The sequence below is a fragment of the Trichogramma pretiosum genome, unplaced genomic scaffold, assembly GCF_000599845.2.
Source record: "Trichogramma pretiosum strain Unisexual culture from Peru unplaced genomic scaffold, Tpre_2.0 scaffold22, whole genome shotgun sequence".
Taxonomy (NCBI): Eukaryota; Metazoa; Arthropoda; class Insecta; order Hymenoptera; family Trichogrammatidae; genus Trichogramma; species Trichogramma pretiosum.
This window is the reverse complement of record NW_019640932.1, coordinates 823,003-850,914: the sequence shown is the minus strand read 5'-3', so window position 1 is coordinate 850,914 and position 27,912 is coordinate 823,003. Positions and strand designations below refer to the sequence as shown.

The following is a 27,912-nucleotide window of genomic DNA, read 5'->3' as shown; positions in this document are numbered from 1 at the left end:
CAAGTTAGCGCAGCTAAGCTTTCAATAAAAAATATATAATATGGCAGTTTAAAAATCGAAAATCGAATATACTAGACGAAAACTAAAATAAGAAAAATCGTAGAGAGACAAAAATTAAATATAATTTTTAGTTCGTTCAACCTGAGGCTTCGTTAAAATTTTCATCAATTACGATAGTCAGTTTTACACATCACTCGATAAATTCTTTCGTACATCTTTTATTCAAAATTTTAATTAGTTATGATTATTTTGGAAGTATAAAATATGAGTAACTTAGAAAAGTTTGCAAAAGCTGAAGTTTGTACATAATAGATTTTCTAATATGATTTCGCATTACAAATTAGTATAAAAATTGAACAGTACATTTTCTGGATTCACACATCTCTTTTGATATTAAAAAATACAAAAAATCGGTTTCAAAATTATTATTTACTGCACCGAAAAAGTAAATTTATCTTTTCGTAACTGGTATCAAGTTTACACAAAAAATCAAAGTTACAATGTAAAACTACGTTTTTCATAGCAGTACTTACGAAATAACATACATAATATTCTAAACAAGAAAAAATTATGTGATTTAAAAAAACATGAACTGATAGTTCTTATATAGATTAATATAATCTACAAAGTTGCGGTACTTTTGGTGCTTAATTTACCATGCATGGCCAGAGAATTTTCATTCTCGTCAATAGTTATTGAAATTCACATACGCTCGAATGTGCAAGTTTATGCATAGAAAATGTATGCAAGTTGATGATGAAGGTTTTGTATTGATAGTTTTTAATATTTTATTAGTAAGATACGAAGATTATTTAATTTTTTTATCAAATCTTTCGTCCTCATATGCAAGTAGAAAAATCGATCGCACTAACTTGGGATTAATTGGTTATTAAATTTTTATAGCTTAAACATTACATTTTTGCTATTATTAGATATTCGATCTTTCTATTACAATAGTGTGCACCACCCCGTGGCTTGTTCATTTATTTTTTTAAATTTATTTTTCATATCGATAATAATCGTGCGCGTATTCAATGCTACACCAGAATAATTTCTGGGCCGGATAATTTTTTTATCGTTAGTTTGGTAATAATTTAGCTTGGCTAAATGGGGTTTTAACCATTGCATTAACGAATTTTGAGCACTTTTATTTTAAAGTGACCAAGTGCGAGTGTTAAATTTTTGTTACTGTACGATTTTTTAAGCATTGTGGAGGTGTATATCTTGAGACTGTAAATTTCTGTTTTATGCGTTACTTGACGCATACCGAATGTGGTCGACCTTCCTTCTTTGTTTGCATTGAATTTCAAAGTTTCACCTTAGCTGCAAAAATAAGTATATTTATGTTAGCAAAAACATAAAAAAATAGTAAAATTGTATAGAATTATACATAAACAGTAATTTATGGTAACTTATAGAAGTATTTTTTTATATTATACCAATAAAAATTTTTTTATTAGCCATCAATAATTTATTGATGAATAATTGATTAAATTTTCAGTTTATAAAAAATTACTTCCAGGAAGCCGAGAAATCAGTCGCTTACCGCACTTAATCTTTTTTGAAACTTTACAATGAAATTTTAATTTGAAATTTTGTACAAAGTATGACTTTGAACAATTGAAAAATCCCGGGCGCCTGGAAGTTAAAGGATAACCGAAGTCAGGGTTGAAATGAAAAATTTCAAAGACGTTTTCCGACATTTAACAGAATATTTTTTGAAAAACTACTTAGATTTCTATAAAACTAAAATAGTATATTTTGTAACAAGTGCGCGAAGCAGTTGACTCACCCAGGAGTTGTTTTCACCCGAGCGTAGCGAGGGTGCAAAGACTCCTGGGTGAGTCAACTTCCTCGCTGACTAGTTGCAAACGATATTTTTTAACTCTGCTTGCGAGAAACTAGGGTTTTCTGACGATTTAAGGTTAGAAAGCCCGTGTTTCGCGCACGCAGTGTTAAAAAATGTATTTTTAACACTGCGTGCGCGAAACACCGATTTTCTAACCTTAAATCGTAGGAAAAGCCTAGTTTCTTGCAAGCAGAGTTAAAATAGTATATTTTTATTTCAACTTTGGCGACGGAATGACTTTAATATAAAATTTATAGCAAACAAAAAAATAAAAAAAAATGAAGCAAGTAACTTACTATCTTAAGATTATTTTTACGCGGCCATTAATTTCGAGAATTCGTAACAACTGTACGTTACATTATTTTATTTTAAATAATTCTTGTGATTCAGATCAACTCGTTGCTTAATGCGTTTTTAAATTTGAGTTTCAGGTTTTTTATTATTAAAATTTCTTCAAAATAATGGAACTGAAAAAAAATTCTCCATTTTTTTCGAGACATCAAATTAGTAGCAAATCATTGAACGGAAGCGACATCTCAGTATAGTAGCAAAATGTTGTAAAAATAAGCCTTTATTTTTTAGCAGTTTTAAACAAGTTGTCCCAAACTTATGAAGCGACGTGGCATTTTCATTGATACTTTTGTCTTTCTAGTAAATAAAAATAATTATATATTTTATTTATATCAATAATATGTACAAAAACAATTGGAAAAACAATTTTTGACGAAAGAAATTTAAGTACAAGCTTAAAAATAAATAAAATGAACTGAACATCAAAGTATACGAAAACTAAACCATCTGCATTTTACCTATACGTATTTTTTACATTTATCGTAGCTTTAACGTGCAATAACAGGCAGTGACGATTGCAGACTATTGCAATATACTTGTCTCACCGCATATAAAAATGTTGTTCCAATTGTTTGTAAAACTTTTACGTGTCTTTATACTTTTTGGTTTTTCTAAAATTTACAAATGATCGGAAACATGATATTAAATGAGGTGATGTAAATACGTATTCAAGAAAGTGATCAAGTGATATAACTAAATAAATTTCAGTAATTTATGATAAAACTTCAAGTCTAACTTATCGTGCTTGAAATATTAATACAACGCTTATTTAGAAATTTAATATAATGAGACGTCATAAATAATTATAGTTAAGTGATCTGAATCTTATGTTATTATTACTATAGTTTTTTGAGTTAAAGTATACATAGAAGTTAATTAGATATGATGAAGAATTCGACCTATTCAACGATTCATGCCTTTAGTACTGATGTTAAGACTGCAAAAAAATGTTGTAGATGTAATTCTTACTTTTTCTTAAGAGTGAAGAAGCTGCGTCTTTTAGTTTCAGCTTGAGTTGGCGCGGGAAGTGTGTGCGCTCGTGACGATCCGGAAACTGAGGCACCTTGAGCTGCTTGATTCAGTACCGATACCCATTCGTTCATTTCAGCGTCATCTTTGGCCTGGAATAAGAAGTCCGATCCGCTCTGCGTCCTATAAAAGTATTTCACATTAGAAAATTATAGTTACCACTTCGCTCCTAACAATGATTGTATGATGACTGTAATGAAATAACTTACTTGACACGGAAGACATGTTTTTTCTTGGTATAATCACTAGCTACTACGATAGTCGAACCCTTGAGGTCAAGGGGCGATTCGTTTTTGTACAACTGTTCGGGTGAATTTCTGCTCGTTTTCTGGTCCTTGTAAGCATTCAAACTCTGACCTCGGACGACCATGTATACCTTATCCCATGAGCGGTTCGTTGCTCTTTTAGTTGTGCTTTCCCATTCGTGCTTGCGTACCAGGACACCTTCGAATTCGTCGTCTGTTGGGCTACGGGCCTCTATATAATTCAAACAGAGAGAATTTTTTGTGAAACTTATGACAGATTTTTTTTCTTTTGTAAATTAAACGTTTATGTGAAGCAACAGCTAGACACTAGTTCGAGCAGCTAATTTTAATGCTTTAAATAAAATATTTTTTCTGTAAATAACTCTTACATTGTCGAATATTATTCAAATATGTTTAATGTATATTAATAAGTATCAATAAAATTGACGCAGTTTTTGATCTTTTATAGATGATCATGATTATGAAGAAATGATGTCAACATTTAATCACGGATGCACCTGAAATGATGTTTATTAGTTACTTATAGCAAATCCCGCATGATTGCACAATTTTATATCCATGCGAATATGTTTATTCGAAATCAGCATGCATACCCCTTTGAGTTTTATAACACATAAATGTGTTAATTTGATTTTTTTAATATTCATCATAACCTACTTATCGTTTACAAAATGGAGCATTAACTAAATATAAAACTCGTATTTATCATCTGTAAATTTTAAAACGATTCCTAATCACGTTGGGCCATTTTAGATTCAGTATTTTTTGATATAATGTAACATTAAACATAACAAAACTTAACATAATTTACCATAAAATAAATATTATATTGTAATTCCTATAATATATTTCTTCAATTATATGATATTAAATAGTCAAAGTCTTGTAAAAATAAAATTATGCAGCAACAGTAGCTGAAAAAAATTTGTAATTGATGAGCAGCTAGTGGCACCTGAAAAAGAGAGAAGTAATCCACCACCAATATCCCCGTACTTGTGGAGTTAGCCGGAGACTTACCATACTCGTCGTCACTGGCGTTGCTACGGTCCAAACTCGGCGATTTAACGACAGTCGTCTTTTTTGGCCATCGGAAGCTTCTGAAGGGCGACTTACTACGGCTGCGATGCTTTCGTCTTATTGTACCAGAATCTGAACCTCCTCTCGATGCTGCTTTTTTATTCGGTTCGTTATAAACGCGAGCAAAGAGAGGACGAGAAAAAGCAAATTTTAAGGATGAGCAAACAAGGCTAATAGCATTTATTTAACTAGGGAGGAGAAATTTCGTTTCGAACTCGTAAATCCTAATAAACGCGAATTAAATATCCTATAAGGTTGATTTAAAGGCTCACGTATTAAAATTATATTTTTAATGTTAATTATAATTGGATAAAGAGTAAAATTAATATAGTAACTACGATTATAGCAACTGATATAAAATTTGTATTATCATGCACATGTACGTCATGCGATCAGTTTTTTAAAAGTAGTCAATTTTTCTACTTTCCAAAGTCTTACGTGCAATATTTATTTACTGTTTACGTTTATTCTATAAGTTTTTACTTTAGCCCCTACTATAATTATCCCAAGTATATTGATAACCGCAAAATTGCTGTAAAAATAACGCGAAGCTTCAATGGTTTTTCGTTTCAGATTTCAAGGACATGAAAATTTATTTTAAACATAATATTCTATTCGGCCGCTTTATCTTCTGAACTTACTTGAAGGAATAGCCGATGGAATTTTTTGTGGAGACGTAGTCGGCAATTGAGAAATGGAAACCTCAGCTGCGATCTTACGGCTCTCAATTTTCGGAGCCTGTACAACTACTCCTGCATATCGCGTTCATAACATCAAGAGCAAGATTTATTTTTATCGAATTATCATTTTTATTAAAACAAGCGGTAATACGTAACGTTCGCTTTAATTTGTGAAGTATGACAACCGCAAACGAAAACAGTCAAGCTCGAATAAAAAAATGTTGAACAATAACTAAGCTAAACTCTAAAAGCGCATCTAACTTGGGATCATGACGAGTGCTTAATATTTATCATTGTGCCTAGCTTAAAGACTTAAAGTGCAAATATAAGTGCAAAAAGTTTAGTATGTTAGATAAGCTTGTAATATTTAATATAACATGTCAACCTGAAATATCCTTATTAATCTTTAGAGGACCAACATTTTTAAGTAATGTTCATTGACATTTAAAGACCAATTAAAAAGTTTCCATCCCTCTAAAGGATAATGATTTGTATATAAAATTAATATTGTATTCGTCCATCACCTATTTTATATATTAAATATTGAAATGTATCTATAATTCCAAGGGCAATGATTGAAGTACTTTTATAATTGATTAATTCACAATCACTGCTTTTGAATAGAATTAACTATTAAAGTATTAATATATTAATATTTAAGTATTAATATTATGAGGTATAGAGTAAGCTGAAAACAAAAAATGTATATATATATAAAATGAAATTATAATATTCCAGCACCTTAGCCGTCCTGAACCATTTCCTGTTTGTTTTGATTAATATATCACCACCAAAGCTTTTATATTAAAAAAATGTGTACGCAAAAGTTATAACTTAATGTTACGTGTATTCTAACATGGACATAATTATAAATTATGAAAACATTGAGACATAAACAAGAAACACATAGTTGATGAAATGAGAAATGAGAATATAAAAAATGTATAAACATCACAGAACGATGAAAGTTTTTGCATTTGTTTTTTGCTATGTGAAACAACGGCAACGGACAAACACTCACCTTCCTTGGACTTTTCTTGTGCTTGAGCTAGCGATGCTCGCGCTGAAGTCTTTTGCAGTGCTGCTGTGGTTTGTGCATTCCGTGCCGCGTTAAATTATTTTATAGAGGCGGGAAATACGTTAATTTTTTTGTAAAGGAAAATAGTAAAGATGGATAGTAAAACATTTGATTTTCTCGTAACATTATGTTAAAAAATAATAAAAAATAAATGTAGCGACAGCTTTTAAAGAAATTTTTTAATTTGAAAAAAGTACGATAAAGCAGTTAAACTATATGTTTAATTAATATTGAAAATTTTTGGAAGTACTTGAACCATTTAGTTTTAGATGTATTGTTATTTTGAAGTTCAACCTCAATTGTTCGCTTTTGTCACGAAAATAATCTTAAAATCTAATCACACGCAATAAAAAATATAAATAAATGCTACGTATTCAGAATTATAAGTACGTGAGACTTGAGGATTTGATGAACTAGATTTTGGCGAGGAGGGGCATACAGTTACAATGTAATTTGAAGAATTGATTAGACACTTACCGCGATCGTCATCGGCTTTCGCACCGTCGGCCTCCGATCTGCAAAAATAATGTGTAATGAGTATTCAACTCTGATAGGAATGATAATTCAAAAAATAACAAGTACTTGACATACCTTTCACCAACAAGCTCGCCAGTAGGACTAGAGACGGTTGTTGTTTTAGCAGCGAGTTTAGCAGCTTCCGCAGCTGCTGCTTCTTCTTGTTTGCGTTTTTCTTCTTCTTCTCTTTCTTGTTCTCGGCGTTTCAATTCTCTAAGTTCAAACTAAAAAAAGCAGAAGAAATTTGAATCATAATTCGAAAAATGTGAAATTGCTATCATATCATAATTATACTGACTGTAGTGAGACGTTGCAAGGCACTGAATCTTTCTTCTTGAGCTGCAGCTGACTTTTCAAATGCCTCGTGTTTTTTAATGAGGTTTTCAACTTCATCAATGGAACACTAAAATAAAAAAATTGAATATTAATATTTTTCTTTTAAAAATATTATTCGAAGTCATCATAAAATAATGAACTTACTCCAAGTTCTTGGCTCATTAGATAGGGTTCTTGAGCAATCAACCAGGCTTCAGCAACGGCAGCATCTCTGGCAAATTGATATACTTCCAAAACTGTTATAAAATTGAGAAGAAATCGTGATTAATATCTTGACCTTAGCTATTTACAATTCAATGACTATCTATGCACTTACTGAGTTGGAGATTTTCCCAACGTTCTTCCCAGCGGTGAAGCAGTGCATTCCTATGCTCAGTGAGAATATTAAGTTTTTCCTTAATTTGATCACTAGCATAATGATTACGAGCCAGTAAATCCTTTCCAAGACTGATGCAACTCAAAAGATTATCTTCTCGTGTGTCGATTTCGGCTTTGAGACTTTGATGGTTATTCATCAGGAGTTCGACACCACTGACGTCACGTGGTTTTTCACTGGTATTCATTTGACGAACTACATCATCCATCCAAATCATCAAATTTCGCACCATATTGAAGAATCTGAACAAGTCGCCTGTGTCGTCTAATTTGTTTCTTCGTGTTTGACACAATGACTGCAAGTTGTTCCAAGCGGCAACAACTTCGGATTCGCGATTTGTAATCTCACGAGCTTTGTCGCCAGCATAACTTGCTTGTAGTTTGGCCGATTCTTCCTGAATCTGTGATACTTGTGTTTGCAAGGTTGACAAATCTTGAATGAAATTGCCATGCTTGCGCTGCAACGCAGAAACCGAACCAGCATCACGGCCTAATTCATCTGACATAGAGTTCTGCTTTTCAAGAATACGTCCAAGAACGTCTTTGCAATCGTGGAAGAATTTATGTAGTTCGCGACTTGCCGCCAACATTTGTGTGCGAGTCTCGATGAGTTCGAGCAAATCTTGCCAGACCTCGTTCAAACCATCTTTCCATTCGGCAATAGTAGCAGCGTCAGAATGTTCAGCGGCGATGAGTGAGTCTGCGATACCGTTGACAGCGCTGACACGCTCAGAACCAATTGCCTCCGTGTCTTTAGCAAATTCACGGAATCGTTCCCAAAGCAACGTGACATGATCGTAGTCTTGACCTAGCTCGTGACTGCCAGCGACCATTTCGCGTTCGGATATCCATTGCTCAAGATCATCTACCTCGCGATTCAACATAAATAGTTGCAAAGCTTCATCTAGTTTGGCGCGACGCTCTCCAGCTAAGTCTTTCAATCCAGCGTACAATTTATCAACCTGAAATTAAATGAGAATTTTTTGATCACCACATAAATTAAATTAATTTTTCTAAATTTTATAACAGTTGAGGACATGATAGAAAACTTTAATTTGACCTACCTGTGACTGTTTAACTGCGATTTGATCGGCCAATGGATGCTGATCACCAATCAATTGCCTGCTTGTTTCTCCCAGCTGTCTGATAGTCTCAGCATAATCTTCAACGGCGTGCTCTAGGCTCTCATGTTTCTTCATCAAATTCTGAGCAGATATTTCGTCTTTGCCACGATCTTCGACCATCATGTACAATTCTTGTTCCGACATCCAGGATTCAGCCTCGGTAGCGTCGAAGAAGTATTGCTGGGCTTTTTCATTCTGAGCAAGATGTGCATTTCGCTCGTCTAGGGCGTCCTTTAGTTGTTGCCATTTCTCGTTCAATTCAGGAATCAGTCTACGGAACTCATCGCTAGCTTCATGACCTTCATCGATGAGTTTCTGACCGTTGCTGCAGACTAGATTTATTCTTGGTTCATGGTTGTCGATTTCGGTTCTGAAGTAAGTAAAAGTAAAATATATCAAAACTTGCAAATTAAATAAAGTTTAAGCAATGAAATACTAGATAAAAATTACCTCAAAGATTGATTCTTCTTCTTCAACGTATGAACATTAAAGAGAGAGGTACCATATTCGGAACTGGTAGCTTGTGGCATTTTCTCAGCAATCCACAATTTTTCATCTTCAACGTCGCGTCTGAACTGGAAGGCTTCTTTGTTCTTTTCCAATTGTTTCTGTCGTTCGATAAGTGGTTCTTTGAGTTGAGCAAATCTTTGGGCAACTTTTTCTTTTTTAAATTTAATCTCTTCCATTTTTTCGTCCGGCACAATGCGTTGAAGATGTTCAGCCTGTTTATCGAGCTCAGTAACTTGACGGGCTTTCACTGCCATTTGGGTTTCGATCATCTGCTGCTTTTGCATTAGTATGTTGACTGATGCTAAATCTGAACCAGTATCGGTACTCTCGATCTGTTTTTCTGTTGATGAAAGAAAGAAAAAGGAAAATAGATTATTCATTGACTGACTAATTTATATAGCTAATGTTTTTAAAGTTTGCTGTATTGATTTTTTCACGTGAGTCATTCGTCAGAAAGAGTAAATAATGATACCAAATAAGTTCTTACCAAGATCATTCATCCAGGAATCAATGTCATCACAAGTTTGGTGAATGAGAACCTCGCGATTAGCATCGAATAGTCTTTCACCTTTGTCTTTGGTGGTCGTTTCTAATTCATTAAATGAACCATCGAGTTCAGCAACCTTTGGCTGGATTATCTCTGTTAGCTCAGGCTTTTGATTGATGAGCTCATCAGCAGCAATTTGCAATTGTTGCAGCCTATCCTTATTACTTGCAATTTCAGCTTCAAATGCTTGATGCCTTGTCCATTTACTGTGTACTGTCTTAGCGCTTCGATAGGATTCATCTTGAGCAGTGATGTGCTTCTCTTGAATCCATTCTCCAAGTTCTTCACAGTCTTGCAAGAACATCTGCAGCTGTAGCTGATCGCGCAGACGATCCATCATTTGTTGAGCTTTGTCCCGATTGGTGTTGCGACGCTCGTTGATAGACTCTGCTTTTCGTTTAACTTTATCAGCGGCAAAGTGTCCATCATCGACTAAACGTGCGGCAAATTGCACGACGGCATTGATCTTCTCATCGTTAGCATCCATGGTAGTCATGAAGGCTTCATGGCGTTTGATCATGTTTTCGGCTTGTTCAAAGTTCGATGGGCTATCGTCCTTAGAAAGTACGTGTTCTTGCTGTGACAGTAGAACTTCAGCTTGGCGGGCATCGCGATCAAAGACTTGATAGTTGAGTGAATTGGACAGGAGATTTTGTCGGTTAGCCCACATTTGGTGTAATTCTTCCCAACCCTCTTTGAGAGCGTTAAGACGCTCGCGTAAGAACATGTACTGAGTATCCTTATCAGGAGCTTCAGATGTTAATTTTTCTCCATAAACCATCATACTGCTATAATCTTCAGTATAGTTGTCAATTTCTTCTTTGATGTTTTGATGCTGAGTGAGAAGTTTTTCAGCGTCAGCCAAACTTGTGGGTTCGTCTTCACTGGCCACTTCTTTCTGCGTTTTGGTAAGCCAGGCCTGGAAGTGATCAAGATCACGCAAGAATCGATGTAAATCTCCAGCATCTTCCAATTTACTATCGCGCTCTTTCAGCAACTGCTTAAGCTGCTCCCAGATAGTATGGATTTGAGAAATTCTCTCTCGGATGATTTCAGCTTCTTCTGGGTGATCTCCTTCGATAAGCTTGGCCTCTTTCTCTAAAGAGTCAAGTTTGGCTGAAATCGCCGCAAGATCTCTTTCCATACTGCTCAAACGACGTTGTAAAGTCATAACACCAGTTAGATCCATCTCCAATCCATCGGTCTCTTGGATTATGCGCTTCTTATCTTCGATCCAACTAACAGTTTCTCTGCATTCAATGTGGAAAGTCTGTACTCCATGAGCAGAATTGAGCGCTTCTCGTTTGGACTCTGCTTTGTCACGCAACTCAGCCCACTTCTGATTGAGTTCATTTTGCCTCTGTACGATTTGAGGTGAATTCGGATGTTCTACGTGTAATAATTGTCGGGCTACAAAAATATTTAATGATGATTAAATTTTTTAAAATTACGATACAAAAATAATGAAGAGTCAAAATGCAATAAAATTACCCAATTGGTTAACAACGGCGACCCGTGAAGCATTGGCATTCATTTCTTTCTCAAATCCATCATATCGGTGTTTCATGATTTCTACATCTTCAATGTCCTTAGCAGGAACCATGGTGTCAAGCATTCGATTCTTTTCATTGATCCATTGCTCCACACCATCAGCTTCGCTAAAGAGTTTGAAGAGAGATAAAGCATCCAGTAACTGTTGTCGACGATGCTTAGCCAGTTCATCGAGTTCTTTGTAATCAGCGTCAACTTTAGCTAAACGATCAACCACTTGAGGTGATTGAGCATCTTGTTCAGCCAGAAGTTCTAAAACATTAATAATTATTCATAGCACCAAATACTAAGATAACTTATTTTTTTTATTATCTAAGATAACTTATTTTTTTTATTATCTAAGATAACTCATTTTTATTTATTCAAACTGAAAGTGATAATAGTACCTAATTGTTGGTGCAATTGCTCAAGAGCTGATGAATAACTCTTTATCTCATCGGAAACATCCTTGTGTTTCTTGAGGAGTGATTGTACATTAGCTTCATCTCTACCGACATCTTCAGTAGTAACAAGTTTTTTAGTATCGAGCATCCAAGCATCAATATCATCGGCATCAGCAAATAATTGATGATAATGAACTGCTCCTTCGAGGCGTTTCCTCCTAAATGCTGATAAGTCTAGCAAATGGTTCCACATTTGGAGAATATCATGTACACGCTCATCAATTTTGTCCGATCCAAAGTGTTGCTGGCGTACTGCAAGTACAATTAGGTATCGTTACAAAAAGTTTTTACAGTAAAAATCGTTTTTGAAGTGTAAAAATTCACTTACCAAGTTCATCGCCAATAGCAGCAACGGCCATCAGTTGTGGGTCGTGAGACTGAATTTCGCTCTCCAGTGCTTTATGTTTGGAAAGCAATAAATTGATTGTGGTAAGATCGTGACCAATATCTCCAGTAGATACAATTTGTTCCTTTTCTTTAATCCAGTTCTCTTCATCAGCCATGTCCCAGTAGAATTGCCACAATTTTCGAGATTCTTCCAAACGTGCGCGACGTTCGACGGCGAGACGGACCAGCTCGGCATAAGCATCCTCTAGTTGCTGAACACGTTCAACAATAGTAGATGGGTCACACGGGCGGTAGCCTTCCTCTTGATCAAGGAATCTCTGACTTTGTGCTACGACTGCTTTGACTCTTTCCCCGAGAACATTTATGTCGGCCTCAACAAGCGAGTGTTTTTGCAGCAAATCTTCAACGCCCATTAGATGTTTGCCATAATCATCGGTGAGCAATCTCAGTTTGATCTCTTCCATGCTATCAAGAATGTAAAGCATTTCCTGGAAGTTTTGCTGTATTTGAAGAGATGCCTCGAGACGAGAGCGACGAGCTCGTAAGAGTTCGAGCAGGTAGTGCCACAAGCGAAGAACATTATCTTTTCGGGCGTTGATCCGCTCGATTTCATGGTAGTTTTCTGCTTCAAGCTCTTGCGATACTGACATGACAGCTTGAACGCGCTCTTCATAAGCAAAGATGTCGGTTTCAATAGCTTCATGTTTTTTAGCAGCAGCTTCTACAGCTGCCAAATCAGCGCCGAAATTGTCCTAAAAAATAAAAATTTGTTGATTTTAATCGAGATTTAAAAAAGTATCATTGTATAATTTTCATCAAGTTTGTAGATCAATCTATCGAATCGATTCATCCAAATGAATGGTTGAGTATTCTGCAACTCTGCGTAATTTGATGAATCATTCAATGAACCGGTGTCAATATGAATCTAAAATAATACTGACCTGTGAAACAAGACGTTGATTTTCGGACAACCAAGTCTCTCTCATGCTAGCTTTCCTGTTAAATCTTGCAGCCAATTGATCCAGTTTCTCTTGTCTGATTAGCTCCTCTCTGAGAGCTAGTTCTCGTTCGTGTTCGGCCTTCTCCAGTCGCTCCCAAGCCTTGTTTATGTCGCTGATCATTTTGCCTTCCTTTGGAGTGTAAGGTTTCTGGTTGTTAGCTCTCATTTTTGATTGAAGAGTAAACAAAAGAACCTCCAAATTTCCTTTTTCAATAAATTTAGGAGGTTTTTCAACCGTTCTGTAATTTGAAAATTGGGACAACTGCGCCTGAACACCCATTAGAGAATTGGCAAACTGACGATCGCCTAAAGCAGTGATGGTCGATTCGATCCATTTCAGAAGATCGGAAGTCAATGACTCGTATTCTCTGATCATACGATCGTTTTCCATAGCTATTCCGACGACTTTGCCGATTCTTTTGCCTTGGACGGTCTCTTGTTTCATCTTAGAGAAATAATGATAATAGGTGACGACGTAGGTAATGATGGATTTTTCATCGGGATGGTCGACGAAGATGTCCTCGGCATCGAGCAATTTAGTGAGGCCCAATTTGTCTTCGGCCACATTGAAGGCATTATTCAAATTGTAAATGGCATTGGACTTGGACAGTCTTTCAAACTGAATCAAGTCTGGTCTATGTTTATGGATGATAGCATTGAAAGCCAAGCCATCCCTCCAACTGGTCGTGAAGTTTCTCACATTGACGTTGTGATATCCAGCAGTTTTCATCTGGCACCAGAGAAGCAGAGCGTCTTTGGCGCTCTTGGTTTCCTGATTGTCAGTTTCTTCGATGGTGATGTCTTGAATCTGGAAGCGCAAGATGATCGTCCAGATGAGACCAAGCGTGAGACGTGGATTACCGTCGACGATGTCGTGAGAGCCCATGTTTTCCAGATGAACACGCTGTTCCCGAAGAAATTGCAGTGCTTTGTCGACATTTTCCAGGCAGTGAATTCGCATTTTGCCTTTGGTTGGACGGGGAAGACGCTCGCCCGATAGAATTTCCAGAAGTTTGATGAGCATTTTGCCATCGCGCAAATCGACGTACAAATCGCCGATGCGGGACGAGCAACGGACCAAGTGAGAGTTCACCCATTTCTGAAAGGTTTTCTTTTGCACGAGTTCACGCTCACCTGTTGAGAAAAATAAATAATTAGATAATCGCCAACAGTATTGATTTCAAACGACAATTCCGAGTCAAACAGAATTATGCAGATAAATACGTACACGCTTTTAGAGATCGCGCGCGAAAATTGGGTTACCGCGATTACATATCAGCGTCGAGAAATGACAGATCATCATGTACATATAAGCGTGTGTGTGCAATATGAGCATAAATTCATATACCGTGCAAATGTTGCGTAATGAGCAACGTACACTGCAACTAGACGGCTGCAGGCGTTGGCTAGCCGAGCGCGCGTGCACGTGCATGTATTAAAGTCACAGTGAAACAATAACAAGTGCTGCCTAGTCTCTAGAGGAAGAGAGAGAGAGAGACTTGGGTTATGTATATATAAAATATCAACAGTAGGTTTATCTATTTTTTAGGTGTAATATTTACTCTCTCAGTGAAAATTAATAGATCGCGCTCGTTTGAAATACAATCGTTTTCATCCTTGACACTTCTTTTTTTATAGCTCGAATGTTAACTATTTATGTTGCCTGATTTAAGTGCGTTATCACCCAAGAGAAAAATAAAATTACAAAGAAAAATCTTACCAGCTAGAGCTTTGATACGCGATCGTTCGAATAGTCTAGAGCTGGAATTTCCTCCATCGTACTCGTACTCGTCGACGATCTCCTGCTGAAGAGTCGAATCCCAGCCGGTGCGTTGCACCGAGATGTCGGTCGTCATTTTGCCAACGTTGTCGTGGTCGTCGTCGCTGTCGCCTTCTCAACTGCTCAGTTGTAATGAGTTTTACAACAAAAAAATATTCCAGCCGCTCTCCCGTGATGATCCGAGATTTGCGGCTGTCGCTGCCACTCGATCCTCGATGTTTGAGACTCTTCTTTGGCTAGATTACGCAGCCCCGACTTGCGCTCAATATCATTGGCCGCTCCTGCTAAACAGAAAAACGAAATTTTTAGAAAAATTTTAATATCGTACTAGGTTTACTCAAATTTTGAAGAAAATATTTTTTCGTTTCAAATAGAACATATTTCTAACTAATTCATAAGATAGTAACATCTCCATAGATTTGACACGAACTTAGGCTCTTTATTTATTACTGATACATTTTTTCCTCGAAATTCAACCTTTATTCTCGCGTACCTACAGGTGATTGAGAGCATAGCCTCTACGAGTGCAAAGTGAATGGCCTAGACAATCTAGCCCGCAATAAAAAATCTAAGCGACCGTCGTTGCTGGTCACATTGATTACGTCACTCTTTAGGGTGATGTCACGTCAGAATTTAATACATACGCACACAGACAATCCAATAGTTTGTATACGCTAAATGCGAGATATTCTAGAGGGAATTCGCATTGCACATTATGTTCATCCTTAATATCAACGATATCTTTCATATTAATTTCATTTCTTATCAAACATGCCAAATGTATGAAAAAGTTTAAACAGTTTAATTAAGGGCATCTCTTAACAACTCAAATAATTTTTGGATAATCGATATAATTGCAGACACAAAACGGTCGAGTTCAATGCGTGAAAGAAATATTAAATAAAAATGAGAGGTAAAGAAAAGTAGGACACTAAATACTACTTGTAATACAAAGATATCAACCTTTAAGAAAAAATAAAATTATTTCGATTCATCCACATAATGAAATAGCTCTGTACCAAAATGTATACACGTTGTACATTTATGGAGCCTCATCCAGAGTAGTGTCTGACTGGCAAAAATAAAGACTCACCGATGATCAGGAGATTAGTGAGGTCATTCGAGGGGATACATAATTGATGTTCGTTCAATAAACGGCTTGTAGCAGTGTAAAAACGTCTGACGATAAAATTCCTCATTATATTCCAACCGCCATAAACGCGTGCCAAAAGTACAAGATTGCAAACTGATCTCTTTCAAGTGCAGCTATTATCGAGCGTGTTTCATGCGACGCGCCTTACCAAGCTTGGTTTAATAACTAATTTCACGTTCACGGGAAAATTTATTTTATGAAATAAAAACTTTACTTTAATTTTAAAAAAATGTTACTTTCAGGCTCTGAACGTGTACTCATCTCATCGCGTACGCAACCAAAGAACAGAAGAGTCTACAGAAACACTTCCTTCACCATAGACTTGCAATATTGATTTAAAATTTAGTCACCGATGAACGTTCACTAGGTGTGCTATGAAGTGGCCTATATAATACATGCATACGTGAGAAGTATCTGTATATATAACAGAGATGATTTTATTGAGCGAGAATATTTCCTGTCTGTTACAGTTTATCCATGATGCTGGAATTACGAGTAAAAACTTTCTTATCGCTCTTTCTATCGAATCTAAAAATAATTATTTTTTCTCTACAAAGTGTGTATGACCACAAGTACTCCATTTATTTGATTATTAAATTGAAAATAAAAACAAGATGAGTTCTGAGTACGCTAATATGACACAGATACAATAGTTTGAACTACACGTAAAAACAATCATGTATTGTCTATTAATATTTAAAAATAAGAAACAATTTTGAAGGACAAAAAATGAATAAATTGACGTAAAATGATTGAAAAATGGGTGTTTTTTTCATTTGAAGTATAATACAAGTTTCAATAATTGTTGCTCATTTGCGCATACATAAAATAGGCATACTATAAGATAACTTATCCTAAAACTTTAAGAATATCTTTTGTAGGCATGCTTATTGACGAAAAATAAAAAAGTATTAGACTTTCAGACATTCTTATGAGAGTCGGTCATAATTACTGTTCAATATTCGTAATTTGCAATAAAATTTTGAAGAATCCAGTTTTTCTCGAGTGATTATTCATTTGCCTTTCGTTGGAGCATAACAACGACAGATTTTTCAAATAATATTCAAGATATTTAATGAAAAGTCAAAATATTTTTAGGTTATATTCAATTTTCTCAAACTTTCAATATTGGATCACGGTTTAGTGAATAAAAGATTCTTAAAAAACGAAAATTATAGAAAAATGAAGGAAAATAAAACGAGATAAAAATAATTCCAATAGGTATAACAATTTTTTAGAGGGCCATCTGCAGGGCCCAAAATTTAACTTATACATACGGCCCTATAGTCTTCGGGCCACCTTAAATTTGCGATAACGACCGGCGTACACGCTCACACACACACACACACACACACACCGAATTAAGAGCAATTACGCAAGTGCCTTCATCATTGACGCTCATGTGTATGCATTTAATGCTTGCTAGCTCACACCTATAATAAATAATGATTGTGACTTTTATCATTCAGTTTGCGCTACATTTACAAACAATGAACAAAAAGTTGTTTGGCTGTTGAATTTGAATTGTGCACTGCAACAAATTTTTGGAGCAAAAAATGTAATTAAAAATGTTAAGCAAAGTTGAAGCTAAGGTCATTTAAAATTGATTTTTGCATGCACATGAGGCTGAATCATTTTGTTGTAAAGAGCGTGATGTAAGCTTCGAAGATAATCATTTTTATCTATACGATGCATCGCTGTGTACGCTGCAGCATTCGCCAATACACAGCATAGAGCAAAATTTTTTCATTTTTTTTTACCTAGCAAAATTATGAAACAAATACTTTTTATCGTTTCCAAGTTAATCTCATAGAGCAAGAGGTGTGAGTCAAATATTTGAAACCATGTCGCTCATTATTATAAAATGTACTTCAGAAAATAAAAATGCTTAATAGGTAAAGTAACTTTTGTATAAGACCAATGCATCATTTTTGTGTAGTGTTGCTGCAGAGTGTAGAGGCGAACGCACTAGCATAAAAAAATAGAGAAAGTAAGGTATAGCATTAACTATTTCTGACTTGAAGACGACCTTCGCCCTTTGCCCAACGACGTCTACCTCATTAATTATTGGCAAAGAATGTGTTCTCTGTGAATGCCGTTGCATGCGCCAAGGAAAGTTGTCGTGTAGACTTCACGAATGCAATTTCTGACGGCTGATGAGTTGCGGGATGAAACGCGAGCACACATAACCCGAAGACAAGCATGCGTACGTAGCCGCAGCAGCGGTGTAGCCAGGGTTAATGCTCGCAGCTTTCTTCAAAAGCAAGGGAGACAAGATTCAAGGTTTTTTTAAACATACGTATACGATTTGTCACTGCCACTCCACCGCCTTGAGCATACATCGGGAGAATGTGGAGTATTTTTTAACTAACGTCTTTTCCTACATCTCGTGCGAAATCATCGATTCGCAAAGTATGCTTTTTCTAATTCATTTCATACAAAATATTAATTCCATTGAGTAAAATGGTTTACATAGGCAAGGGTGAAAACTACAACTCGATCAGAAGGTTTATTATAGAACAAAATAAACACACCGAAGGATAAGTAGAAGCTCGGTAGACCCCTACTTACATACCTACATTTCGAGCTTTAGGTAAGACAAAAGTAGGAAACCGTTACGAAGTACAAGTTGGTTTACTTGGGGTAGTTGAATCTATAGCTAAACTTATTTCATAAACTGAAAATATTCAATAAGAACAATGTAAATAATATATCAGTTTATTTGAAAAATTTTTTAGTAATACAAATAGTTCATCATTAAAAAAATGATGTCATAGAAATCAACAATCATGTATAAATTCAGGACGAAAACAGTATACTACCAATTTAGGTCGAGAGAATTACAATTATTTCTTTATTGGAGTGCAAAAATTCGAATGAACCTCACACATATTTTTAGGTAAGGATATTTTCAAAGAGTTAAAATGTGAAAAAATTATTATTTACAAACTCTAACTGACCACTTTTGAATTAAAAAGTACGTGTACACATCTCCATCGCATACAAACGCACCGCAGCGCAAGGGGAGCAACGAATGACTAGGCAGCTGCACACCCACCCACCCACCCACTTTATGGGAGTCAACTATTGATTTTCCGGCATTGCGCCGGCGCTTCCATGCGCGTGCGTATGTAATACATACAACTTGTGCTACCTTTCTCTCTCTTCTCTCTCTTTCTTTCTCTCTATCCCCATCCTTTTTTCCCAAGATACCTTATCAGTTTCACCTATCGCTTTTCTGACACTTTTGTTGCATGTTATGTCGCACAAACGTACAACAAGGAAAGTGAATACGTTCGAATGTTACAACTAATTTTTAAAGGTTTTCTCTGCACTTGAAGAGTTTATAAATTCATTAAAGTCGAAGAAAACTATTGAAGAAAGGTTAAGACCAACGCATAGAATTTTATCACAATTTCAATTTTTCTCTGACACTATTCGACCTCTTTGACTATTTTCTAAGGAAGCCCAAAATTTGAAATATATGAGTGTCGCAACACTCAGTTCTTTTCTTAGAAGTCTTGTACAGTATCATAGAATTTTGGCGGGTTCAATAGCATTTACTTTCCTCACTCAAAACACACCTATAGAAAAAAAAAGCAAAACTTCAATGCGAGGGTGGCCGACATTCACGATCATCGGTCGGCCTTGTTGGCACGCGGGCGGCTATGCTCTATATAATGTTTTCGCACGACTACTGGGCAAATGTTGACAACTCTATATTTAATGCGGCTAATATTCATGTTTATAATTTTTTCTTGTAAAAATTAAAAATTAATAATAATAATAATAATATTCAAACAAAGCAATCAGTAAGCTAAGTTAAAATAATGATGTGCGACGCTGGTGCACGTTTAAAAATAGACAAGATATTACTAAAGCTTATTCAATACACTTAAGTAATTTTCTGACTGAGCTTAAAAAAAAGAACCGATGAGACGTGACTATCACATTATCAAATGTTTAATAGTCAATTTTACGCTAGCGGTGCCACACCTGTTCCGTACACAAACGTGTAGTGATGAAAGTTACTACATTCATCAATTTAAGAAGCCATTTGTCTACTCTGTCTATCTCTTAAGAATAACAAATGCCGCTGTATGATTCTCGTCCGAGTGTGTCTGATTATTCGCATGCTGAAGTAGTGTCTATTTTGAGAGCTCGCGATATACGCTGGCATGACTCGTAGTGGTCTGCCGTTAATTTTCATGGATGATGTACTTGCATTTACAGGCTAGGTGGACAGGTTAAATATTAAGCATAAAAAATGTAATGAGAAAACATCGATGCATGGGAAATTTATACTTCTATCATTGAGATGATTCGAATGCAATAACAAATGTCTTTTTCATAGCGAGTTCGGTTGCAAAAACCAAGCGTGGAAAAACGTGATGGATATAAAAATATCATCTCTTAACGACGTCGACTTTTACTTAACATTGTCAAGCATACATTATTACGTAAAAGATAAAGTCTACTACAGTAGAATATGATAAAAATGTTCAGGACAATCCGAGGCTGATTGTAATCACTTGTGCTTTTGGCACCAGAGTGATCTTAAACCAATTTTTTTATAGTTAAGATCTTATATTTTTTAGAAAGTCGGTACAAAAAGTTCGTGTAATTTTAAAAAAAGTGTACGTAAAACAAGAAAACCAACTAAAAAAGCTTTTGTATGTTATTCTTTGAGAAACAAGATCAAGACAAAAGGAAGAGTTAAAAATAGGTTACAGTTCTCTTCTTTATAGCCATCGGCGAGTATCGTCTCGGTGCCAGCTAGTATAGTACTGTTTGCCAATGCAGGTACACCAAAGTCAGTGACCTTTCCAGTGCAGTATATGATACATGTATAATGTTCAATAACACAATCAATTTATGTAACTTGATTGCAAACAAAAGAATTATTTCCTAAAAATTAGTCAGATTTCAATTGAAAAAGATAATATCATAATTATTAGAAAAAGGGCGTAAGAGATTAAAAATGTTGAAACAAAATGGTTATTGTAAGAATAGTTATTATAAACTCTGAAAAGAAATTTCAAGCAAGCTTTTTTCGGCACTTTTAAACAAGATATATTGATGCCGTCAAATTGCTGACTCATAATAGAATATTTTTATACAGCACGTGCTCTATTGATTAATAGTCTGATATTTAAGAGCCGAACTATTAATAGAAATGAGTTGAAAAAATTTTTAATTCAGAAAATTTGTATCAATAATTTTGAAGAACAATAAAAGATAAGTTTGAATATTGTTTATACAGATACAGTATGTCACAGAAATACAAAAAACACACCTAACATACCTGGCCATTTAACACATTATACTCATTTTACATGTATAAAACTTATTTTTGTATAATAATTGAAAGTCTTGGCATTTGAAGCAATCCTTTTTATTTTTACCCAGCTGTTTGACAAAAATTTACCGTTTCTTTTTACTAAAGAAATTTTGAACAAATTTATTATTGAAGTTTGAAACAATCGTGAGTGGAGGACAACGAGCTCAAAATTGTCCATTTGGAGTGAACATAATTGTGGCGTTGAAAGTCGGAAAAAATAAAACTCGGAACCTACAAGTAGTAGTTGATCCATTAGAGGGCCGGTGAATAAGTGAGAAAGAGAAGGGCCTACGTCACATCCGCATTTGTGCTAATCTAGACAACGAAGACGCGTTACGAGTGATTGTTTAATATTAGATGAACGTGAAAATGAGACCTATTCACAATATATACAGCGACCTTGTTTACAATATACAATAACTTGAGTTACTTAAATTAATTAGATTTAAGAATTAATGAAAATTCTTGATAAAGCTCGGATTTGTAAAATTGTATTGCAAGTAAGATTGCAATTTTAAAGAATCAGTAAAATTTGCATTAGAAGCTAACCGCATCATATTTTATGAACATTTCTTTTTTATGTGACATCTAGTCGTGAGGGTTACCTTTGATAAAGCAACGGACAAAACAGAAAGAAAAACGATCAAAACTTTGAAACAACTTTAACAAAAATTAATGCGAATGGTCATATTTTTAAATAAATTTAATCTTTGAAAACGAAGTCATCGTATCTTTTTATAAATATGACTGCAAGAACGAAATGGGTGTGCAAAAGATCAAGGCATTATTTGGCGACCTGGTTTCATTGGGTGATGGAAAATCGATAATTAAAACAGCCATGTTGGCCAATCTCTGCTGCGACACAATTATATGGGTAAGAAAAAACTCAAGGCAAATTATTAGGATAACAAAAAATCGATCATGGAAAAAATTTCAGTACAAAAATAGACAGTCCTACGCTAATTTGCAAGCCACCCAAATCTAACTACTAGAATACTTATATACAATCATTGGATTATCATACAAACTATAGGCAATAATCAAATAATCTTCACCCGACAACATAAAAATCCCATATAGTAGTACTTACATATAATTAAATTTAATGAATGAATACTAAAACTACTGAAAAATTCAGCTAAATATAGAATTGATCTTACGATTAATTTTAAATTAAAATTTCGACAGTACCGTTAATTTCCCGTTCAAAAAAATAAATATTTACAAAACTCATGACTACTGACCATACTCTGTGCAAAACAACATAACCTGTATATTCTAAAGGACCTTGTACAGACCAATTGACTTTTAAATATGCATGATCGTATAACACGTTATGATGTATTTATGCTAAGAGAGGATATATTACTCAATGCGTGACCCACTGTTTCTATTCTTTAAATCATTAAATCGAAATAAAATTCGATTTTTCATAAATGTAACAAGATAACAAGATGTCACAGTCAGTTAATTAAATGAATACATTCATGGCATTATTGCATTCTCGAAACTTTTATAACATTATAACATTATTCAAAAATTTGATTTTTTCAAGATTAGAGAACGTCTAAAATGTATTTCACTATTATCTGTTTCTAATTATATATAATTTATGTTCTAATTATATTTTCTTTTATCTTTTCTTCTAGGCAAACAATCATTTTATACATTTAGAAAATTTAAACAGTTAATTAACACTGTTTTGTGATGGAGGGTTGGAGGTGAGGAGGCACACAAATGATTATTAATTTATCATTTACAAGAAAATGCAAGTATTAAATTGAATAAAATAATATTGTGAGCAAACTGAGTTCGGGTTGAGGAAGTAGCTGTGCGAAGCCAAACGAAGCAACCATCGTCGTTACAGTTCGCCACACGCGGGCGTGTTAAAAAAGTCCTCCTTCTATTTTCTTGTCACGCATCCGCAACGCGCGTGAACGCAGCGCGAGTGGGAGCCATCGAACCTTACGGTTATACTGAATGATGCCGCTCTGTTGAAGAGTCGAAGAAGAAAGTCGTTGTTAAATAAAGACGTACTCAACAAGACTTTGTCACATACAATTCGTTGGCAGAGTTGCATAATATATCATTTCTAAAGTAAAAGGAACAGAGATATTCGAGAAAAATGCACCAACGACATCAATTAAAAACTGGTTTTTGAGTCATGGAATAAATAAAAAGATGCTTACGCTGAACTAAACCTAACGCGCCACTAATGAATGTAGCAGAAAATAAAATACAAAAACAAACCGGAAGACGTCTTCAGATGATATTAAATATTAATAAGTCTATAATTTAATAATTACTATAAAATTTTTATCAAAATACAAATAATGTTACGAAGTAATAATAAAAAATGTATCGAGATGCAGCAAAGGACGAAAAACAATACGCCTAATTTGATCATTGTTTGGTTCACCATTTTGTCGTATCTCATCACTATACATATCATTCACACATTGCTGTTTTCGACCTTCGTTCCGATGAACATTGAAAACGTAGCGGATTTTACGTTTCCTCCCAAATTCTGCATTATATAACTAGGTATGGTACTCTAGCTACGCGTATAGACAATCTCGATTATCAATCTTCTTCATGACTCACGATTTGTCGTACTCGAGCATCAGCGATAAAAATAATTTCATACAAATACTGGCTTATACGGTAGAAAATATCATTCCATCTCTTATTATTATTAAATATTCAAGACACGTATAGGTAGTGTACCGGAGCTCTCAAGGCAATAACAGTCTGCTAAGTAGGCTGAGATGCACATGATGCTATTTAGTAACTTCATTTGATTATGATTGAACAAACTTATAAATTTACTATTGCTCGATACTTACTTTTACGAATAATATTTATAGTACTAGAAAAAAGGGCATAAAACGTTTCTGTCTAGTGTCAACATGTATAAAAAGAGCAAAAGCTAGGACATTCGTCATAATAAAATATTTCAAGTGCCATTTTGCAATCGATATTCTCAAGGATGAAAGTCTTCTTATTAACCAATAAGACTATATTAATCATAACTGTAAATAAATCGTCCATTTTTCATTTCTTTAATTAATCTTGTGTCTCATAATTAAAACGAATTAATTTTAAAAAGTTTAATTCGAGTAAGATGGAAATTCTCAATGTTTCATGAAAATCATGAAAGCTTTAATGTTTCATTAAAGTCCTTAAACAGGAAATATTTAATAAGTTCCTCTTAATTACTACGGGTTTTCTTTACAGTATTCAATAAAGAAATGAAATCTTAAAAAAATTTAAAGCAATATTAAAAAAACAAGCCAGATTTATTTTGAAAACAAAATTTTACACGAATTATCTTCGTAAAATGTTTATTACTATGTTTCAGCGGAAAAGTAGGTTACAGCTCTTTTCGCTTGATCGAATGAACGCTGGTGTACACCTACTTTGAAGAGAACAAGTACCTTCAACCGAAGTTAAAAAAAAAAAACAACGAAAAAAAAAACAATGAGAAAAAGACAGGAAACGAAGCCCTTAATACAATTTTTCCATTTCCTTTTTATATAATTATATATCATAAAAATATAAATATGTGAAAGATAAAACTAAGATCCATATGAATTAATTCCATTGGGTTGATTGAAAGTAAATTTATAATAGAGACTAAATCTAATTACAGCTAGATACATGAAAGAGCTTTCGGTGCGAGATTTAGAGGTTCACGGCGGTAATAGCGCGACATAGGTTAAAAATAAAGACGACGAAGGTGGACTTATAATTAAATGCTTACGTTCAAGTGCAATGTTAGCGAGCGATACCTTATCTAAAAATACCTCTGTAGTTCTGAAATTTGTTAGAACCTACATCATCCATTGAAACAACACAATTGAACCTTAAGTCCGCCATTTCTCTTCTTGGAGAAAAATAGCAAGCTTTTCTGAGAATTGATTGAAAATAATTTAGCCGCTGCGACTATAATACGAGCGCGCGTAGAGAAACTTTGCATATATCGTAACAAGTCCAAGAAAGGACTGCAACGATCTGCCTACGTGTTTTTATGCTATCATGCAACACATATAGTAGGTAGAGCATAAGTTCGCGAACTCTCTTTCTCTCTCGCTCTAAACGCTCTTTTCGAGAGGAATTTCTCAGTCCGCCGGCCCGGCCTAGCCTTCCGGCTGCTGAAGCAGCCTATTCCAATATATATTCATAATAACACTCGCACACTCTGCAATACAATTGGGCAATTGGGTCGAAGATAAGACAAGTTGGGCGTGGAAAAAGTGCGTACGCGTGCAAGAAGTTGTTTGAAATTTCGCTCGAATCTAGGTTCTTCGGAGTGAAATTAAAAGTTATCGTAAGTGATGATGCTCCACGATACGAAACAATCGTCCGAGGGATCATCATTATCGATACAAGTAGAAAATTGTACGGAAAGAGTCGATAGAAGATAGTGTGCCGTTATGAATCTCACGACAATTTCGCGACGCCGACAGTTGCTTCTTTAATGAAATTAAATTGAATGACAAATATTGACGTAGTTTTTTCACCCACGCACTATACATTAATGGTTTCCATTCAGCACTGTTTTTGAATAACCCATAAAAATGATTATCTATAATATTGTAATTCAAAGCAGTAACATAATCGCAACGCTAAAGTTTGCGTGGGTTGGACGACATGTAGCCAGTCATCTCAAAAATTACACGTAGACGCGCGTTTTTAGATTCTAAAAAGCTTTTAATAGTTATGCTAGATTTTTTTGATATAAAGTCTCGCATCGTTTCTCGATACTCGGGAGTTCTTTTTGCGGAATCATCGGTGTTTCGTAAAAGCAGACTGTATAGATCATCCGGTTATAAGCGCTCCCCTTGCAAAAGTATATATGTACATAACCCATACTTGTGTGTGTATATATACACAATCCACACCTTCCTATAAATAGACCTCTAAAAACTATAAAATGCCACGAATGTTGGCTTGTATGTGCGAGCTGCACGAGTTACACTAAAGCAATTGTTTCTCTCTCCCTTATATACGCTCCACTATGGAAACGCTAAAACACCCACGCTACGGCATCTCACGCCCTGCATAATGAGTGAGAGTATATATAGGGCCGTCGCAAACTGGCCCCGAAGACCGGCACTAAAGCAATCGAGAAACGAATTAAGAAAAAGTTCTGCCAGGCGAGGTAGGAGACACCCACAATATTTGTGCTCGTCGTCTCGGCGTCATCAAAAAGCATCGAAATAAACTGTAACCGAGAGAAAGAGTGATGTGTCAGTGCTGTGAGTGAACGAGTGTGTGTGTGTGTGTGTATGCGTGTGCGTATACTACGGACTATATATCGAGTCGAGCACCACGAGCGCCATTTTTACACGCATCGGAGTTATATTATGCCAGGCGCAAAGCGCACGCTGGCTGGGCCGCCGCGAGCTGTCTATCGCTGTGTATGTGTGTAAATGCACGTCGGTATTGGGGATTCTTTCTTATCCACTATTAGGTGTATAATGCGAGTGACGTGCAGCCACCGCTGCACCGAATGTTTACATACCCCGAGCATTCAAGGAGTGGGCTGGCGTCGAATTTGACAAGCCACAGCATAAAGTCAAGAACCAGTTCTATTTTTCGCTCTCTTTCTTGCAGGGAAGGTCTGCGCACGGCCACCCTTGTCACTCGATGAATTTCACAACTCACAAATTGGAACAATGCACCTTTTTTTTTTATTTAAAACGCTGACACAATGCTCTGCACGAACTCTTCCGTTCGCTCAAGCCACTCTTACAACGTTCTTCACTATATATGTATTTATACATATACTTGCGTCGGCCGTGGACAGCTATAACCTTTCATAAACACACGCGTATTACGAACCTCGTCCAACTCGATTGTATCTCTCTTGCGACCGGCGCGCGACTGGAGTATAGCTCGGCGGCCTCCTATATAACATGCACTCGTTGGGCTTCGCGGTGCTCACTCTGACGCTGCGAGACAGACCATAATATACGGATTACACACACATTCGCACGATACCGTGCCTTGTGAGAGTAGTAGCGCCACTGCGACGGATTTGAGTACGCTTGCGCAGGCGGGTACATACTCCTAGCCCGTGCCCGGGCCTTGTCTCCGTAAATTATAGGATATACACTACTTAAAAGGTCTTTAACTCTGCGGCGGCTCGAAATTCGAACCTAGCCAAGTAGGGGCTCTGTTTGTGCTAACCCCTTATACCATTGTTATTATTGCCGCTTACTTCGATACGGGGCAAACCCTACTACGCTGAATTTACGTTTGCAGCAGTCGCAGTATAAAACGCCCTATGATGTACTAATTCTCGTACGCGTAAGCTGTGGCATGTGTATTATAGGTATATTGCTATGTCTCATCGTTGTGTCTGCATTGCACGTGTGTGTGCATGGGGTCAAAGTGAACTTCGGAGTTTATGATTTTGAACGGAGCGTATTGTGTGTACGCAGATTCAATGTTTACTCACACTGGAGTAGTAGGAGATGAATGGGCCGTATTCAGACAGGTGCCACAAGTAGAAAACAGAACATCGTGATTCTTTTTTTCTTCGAGATTCAG

The 27,912-nt window shown here is 35.6% G+C and overlaps 1 protein-coding gene across 9 annotated transcripts; it reads right to left on the bottom strand.

The window, feature by feature from the left end:
* Positions 1-202: 202 nt before the first annotated feature.
* Positions 203-27,270, bottom strand: LOC106648954 (spectrin beta chain). Of its 9 annotated transcripts, none has more exons than XR_002763385.1 (21): positions 26,882-27,270; positions 14,801-15,144; positions 13,022-14,214; positions 12,061-12,832; positions 11,676-11,984; positions 11,230-11,541; positions 9,679-11,148; positions 9,132-9,531; positions 8,622-9,051; positions 7,499-8,519; positions 7,327-7,418; positions 7,145-7,249; positions 6,922-7,070; positions 6,808-6,845; positions 6,274-6,336; positions 5,214-5,324; positions 4,513-4,662; positions 3,439-3,706; positions 3,170-3,352; positions 2,146-2,497; positions 203-1,323 (listed from the first exon to the last, which is right to left on the bottom strand). XR_002763385.1 is itself a non-coding variant. In XM_023457803.1 (20 exons), the coding sequence occupies exons 2-20, from the start codon at positions 14,934-14,936 to the stop codon at positions 1,320-1,322; spliced, it is 7,206 nt and encodes a 2,401-aa protein (XP_023313571.1). In that variant the 5' UTR covers positions 14,937-15,141; positions 26,882-27,270; the 3' UTR covers positions 203-1,319. The 9 variants fall into 9 exon arrangements, 1 of the variants encoding a protein (XP_023313571.1); XR_002763384.1 differs by having other exon boundaries at positions 14,801-15,141; XR_002763386.1 differs by having other exon boundaries at positions 6,274-6,333; positions 14,801-15,141.
* Between the last annotated feature and the right edge of the window lie 642 nt (positions 27,271-27,912).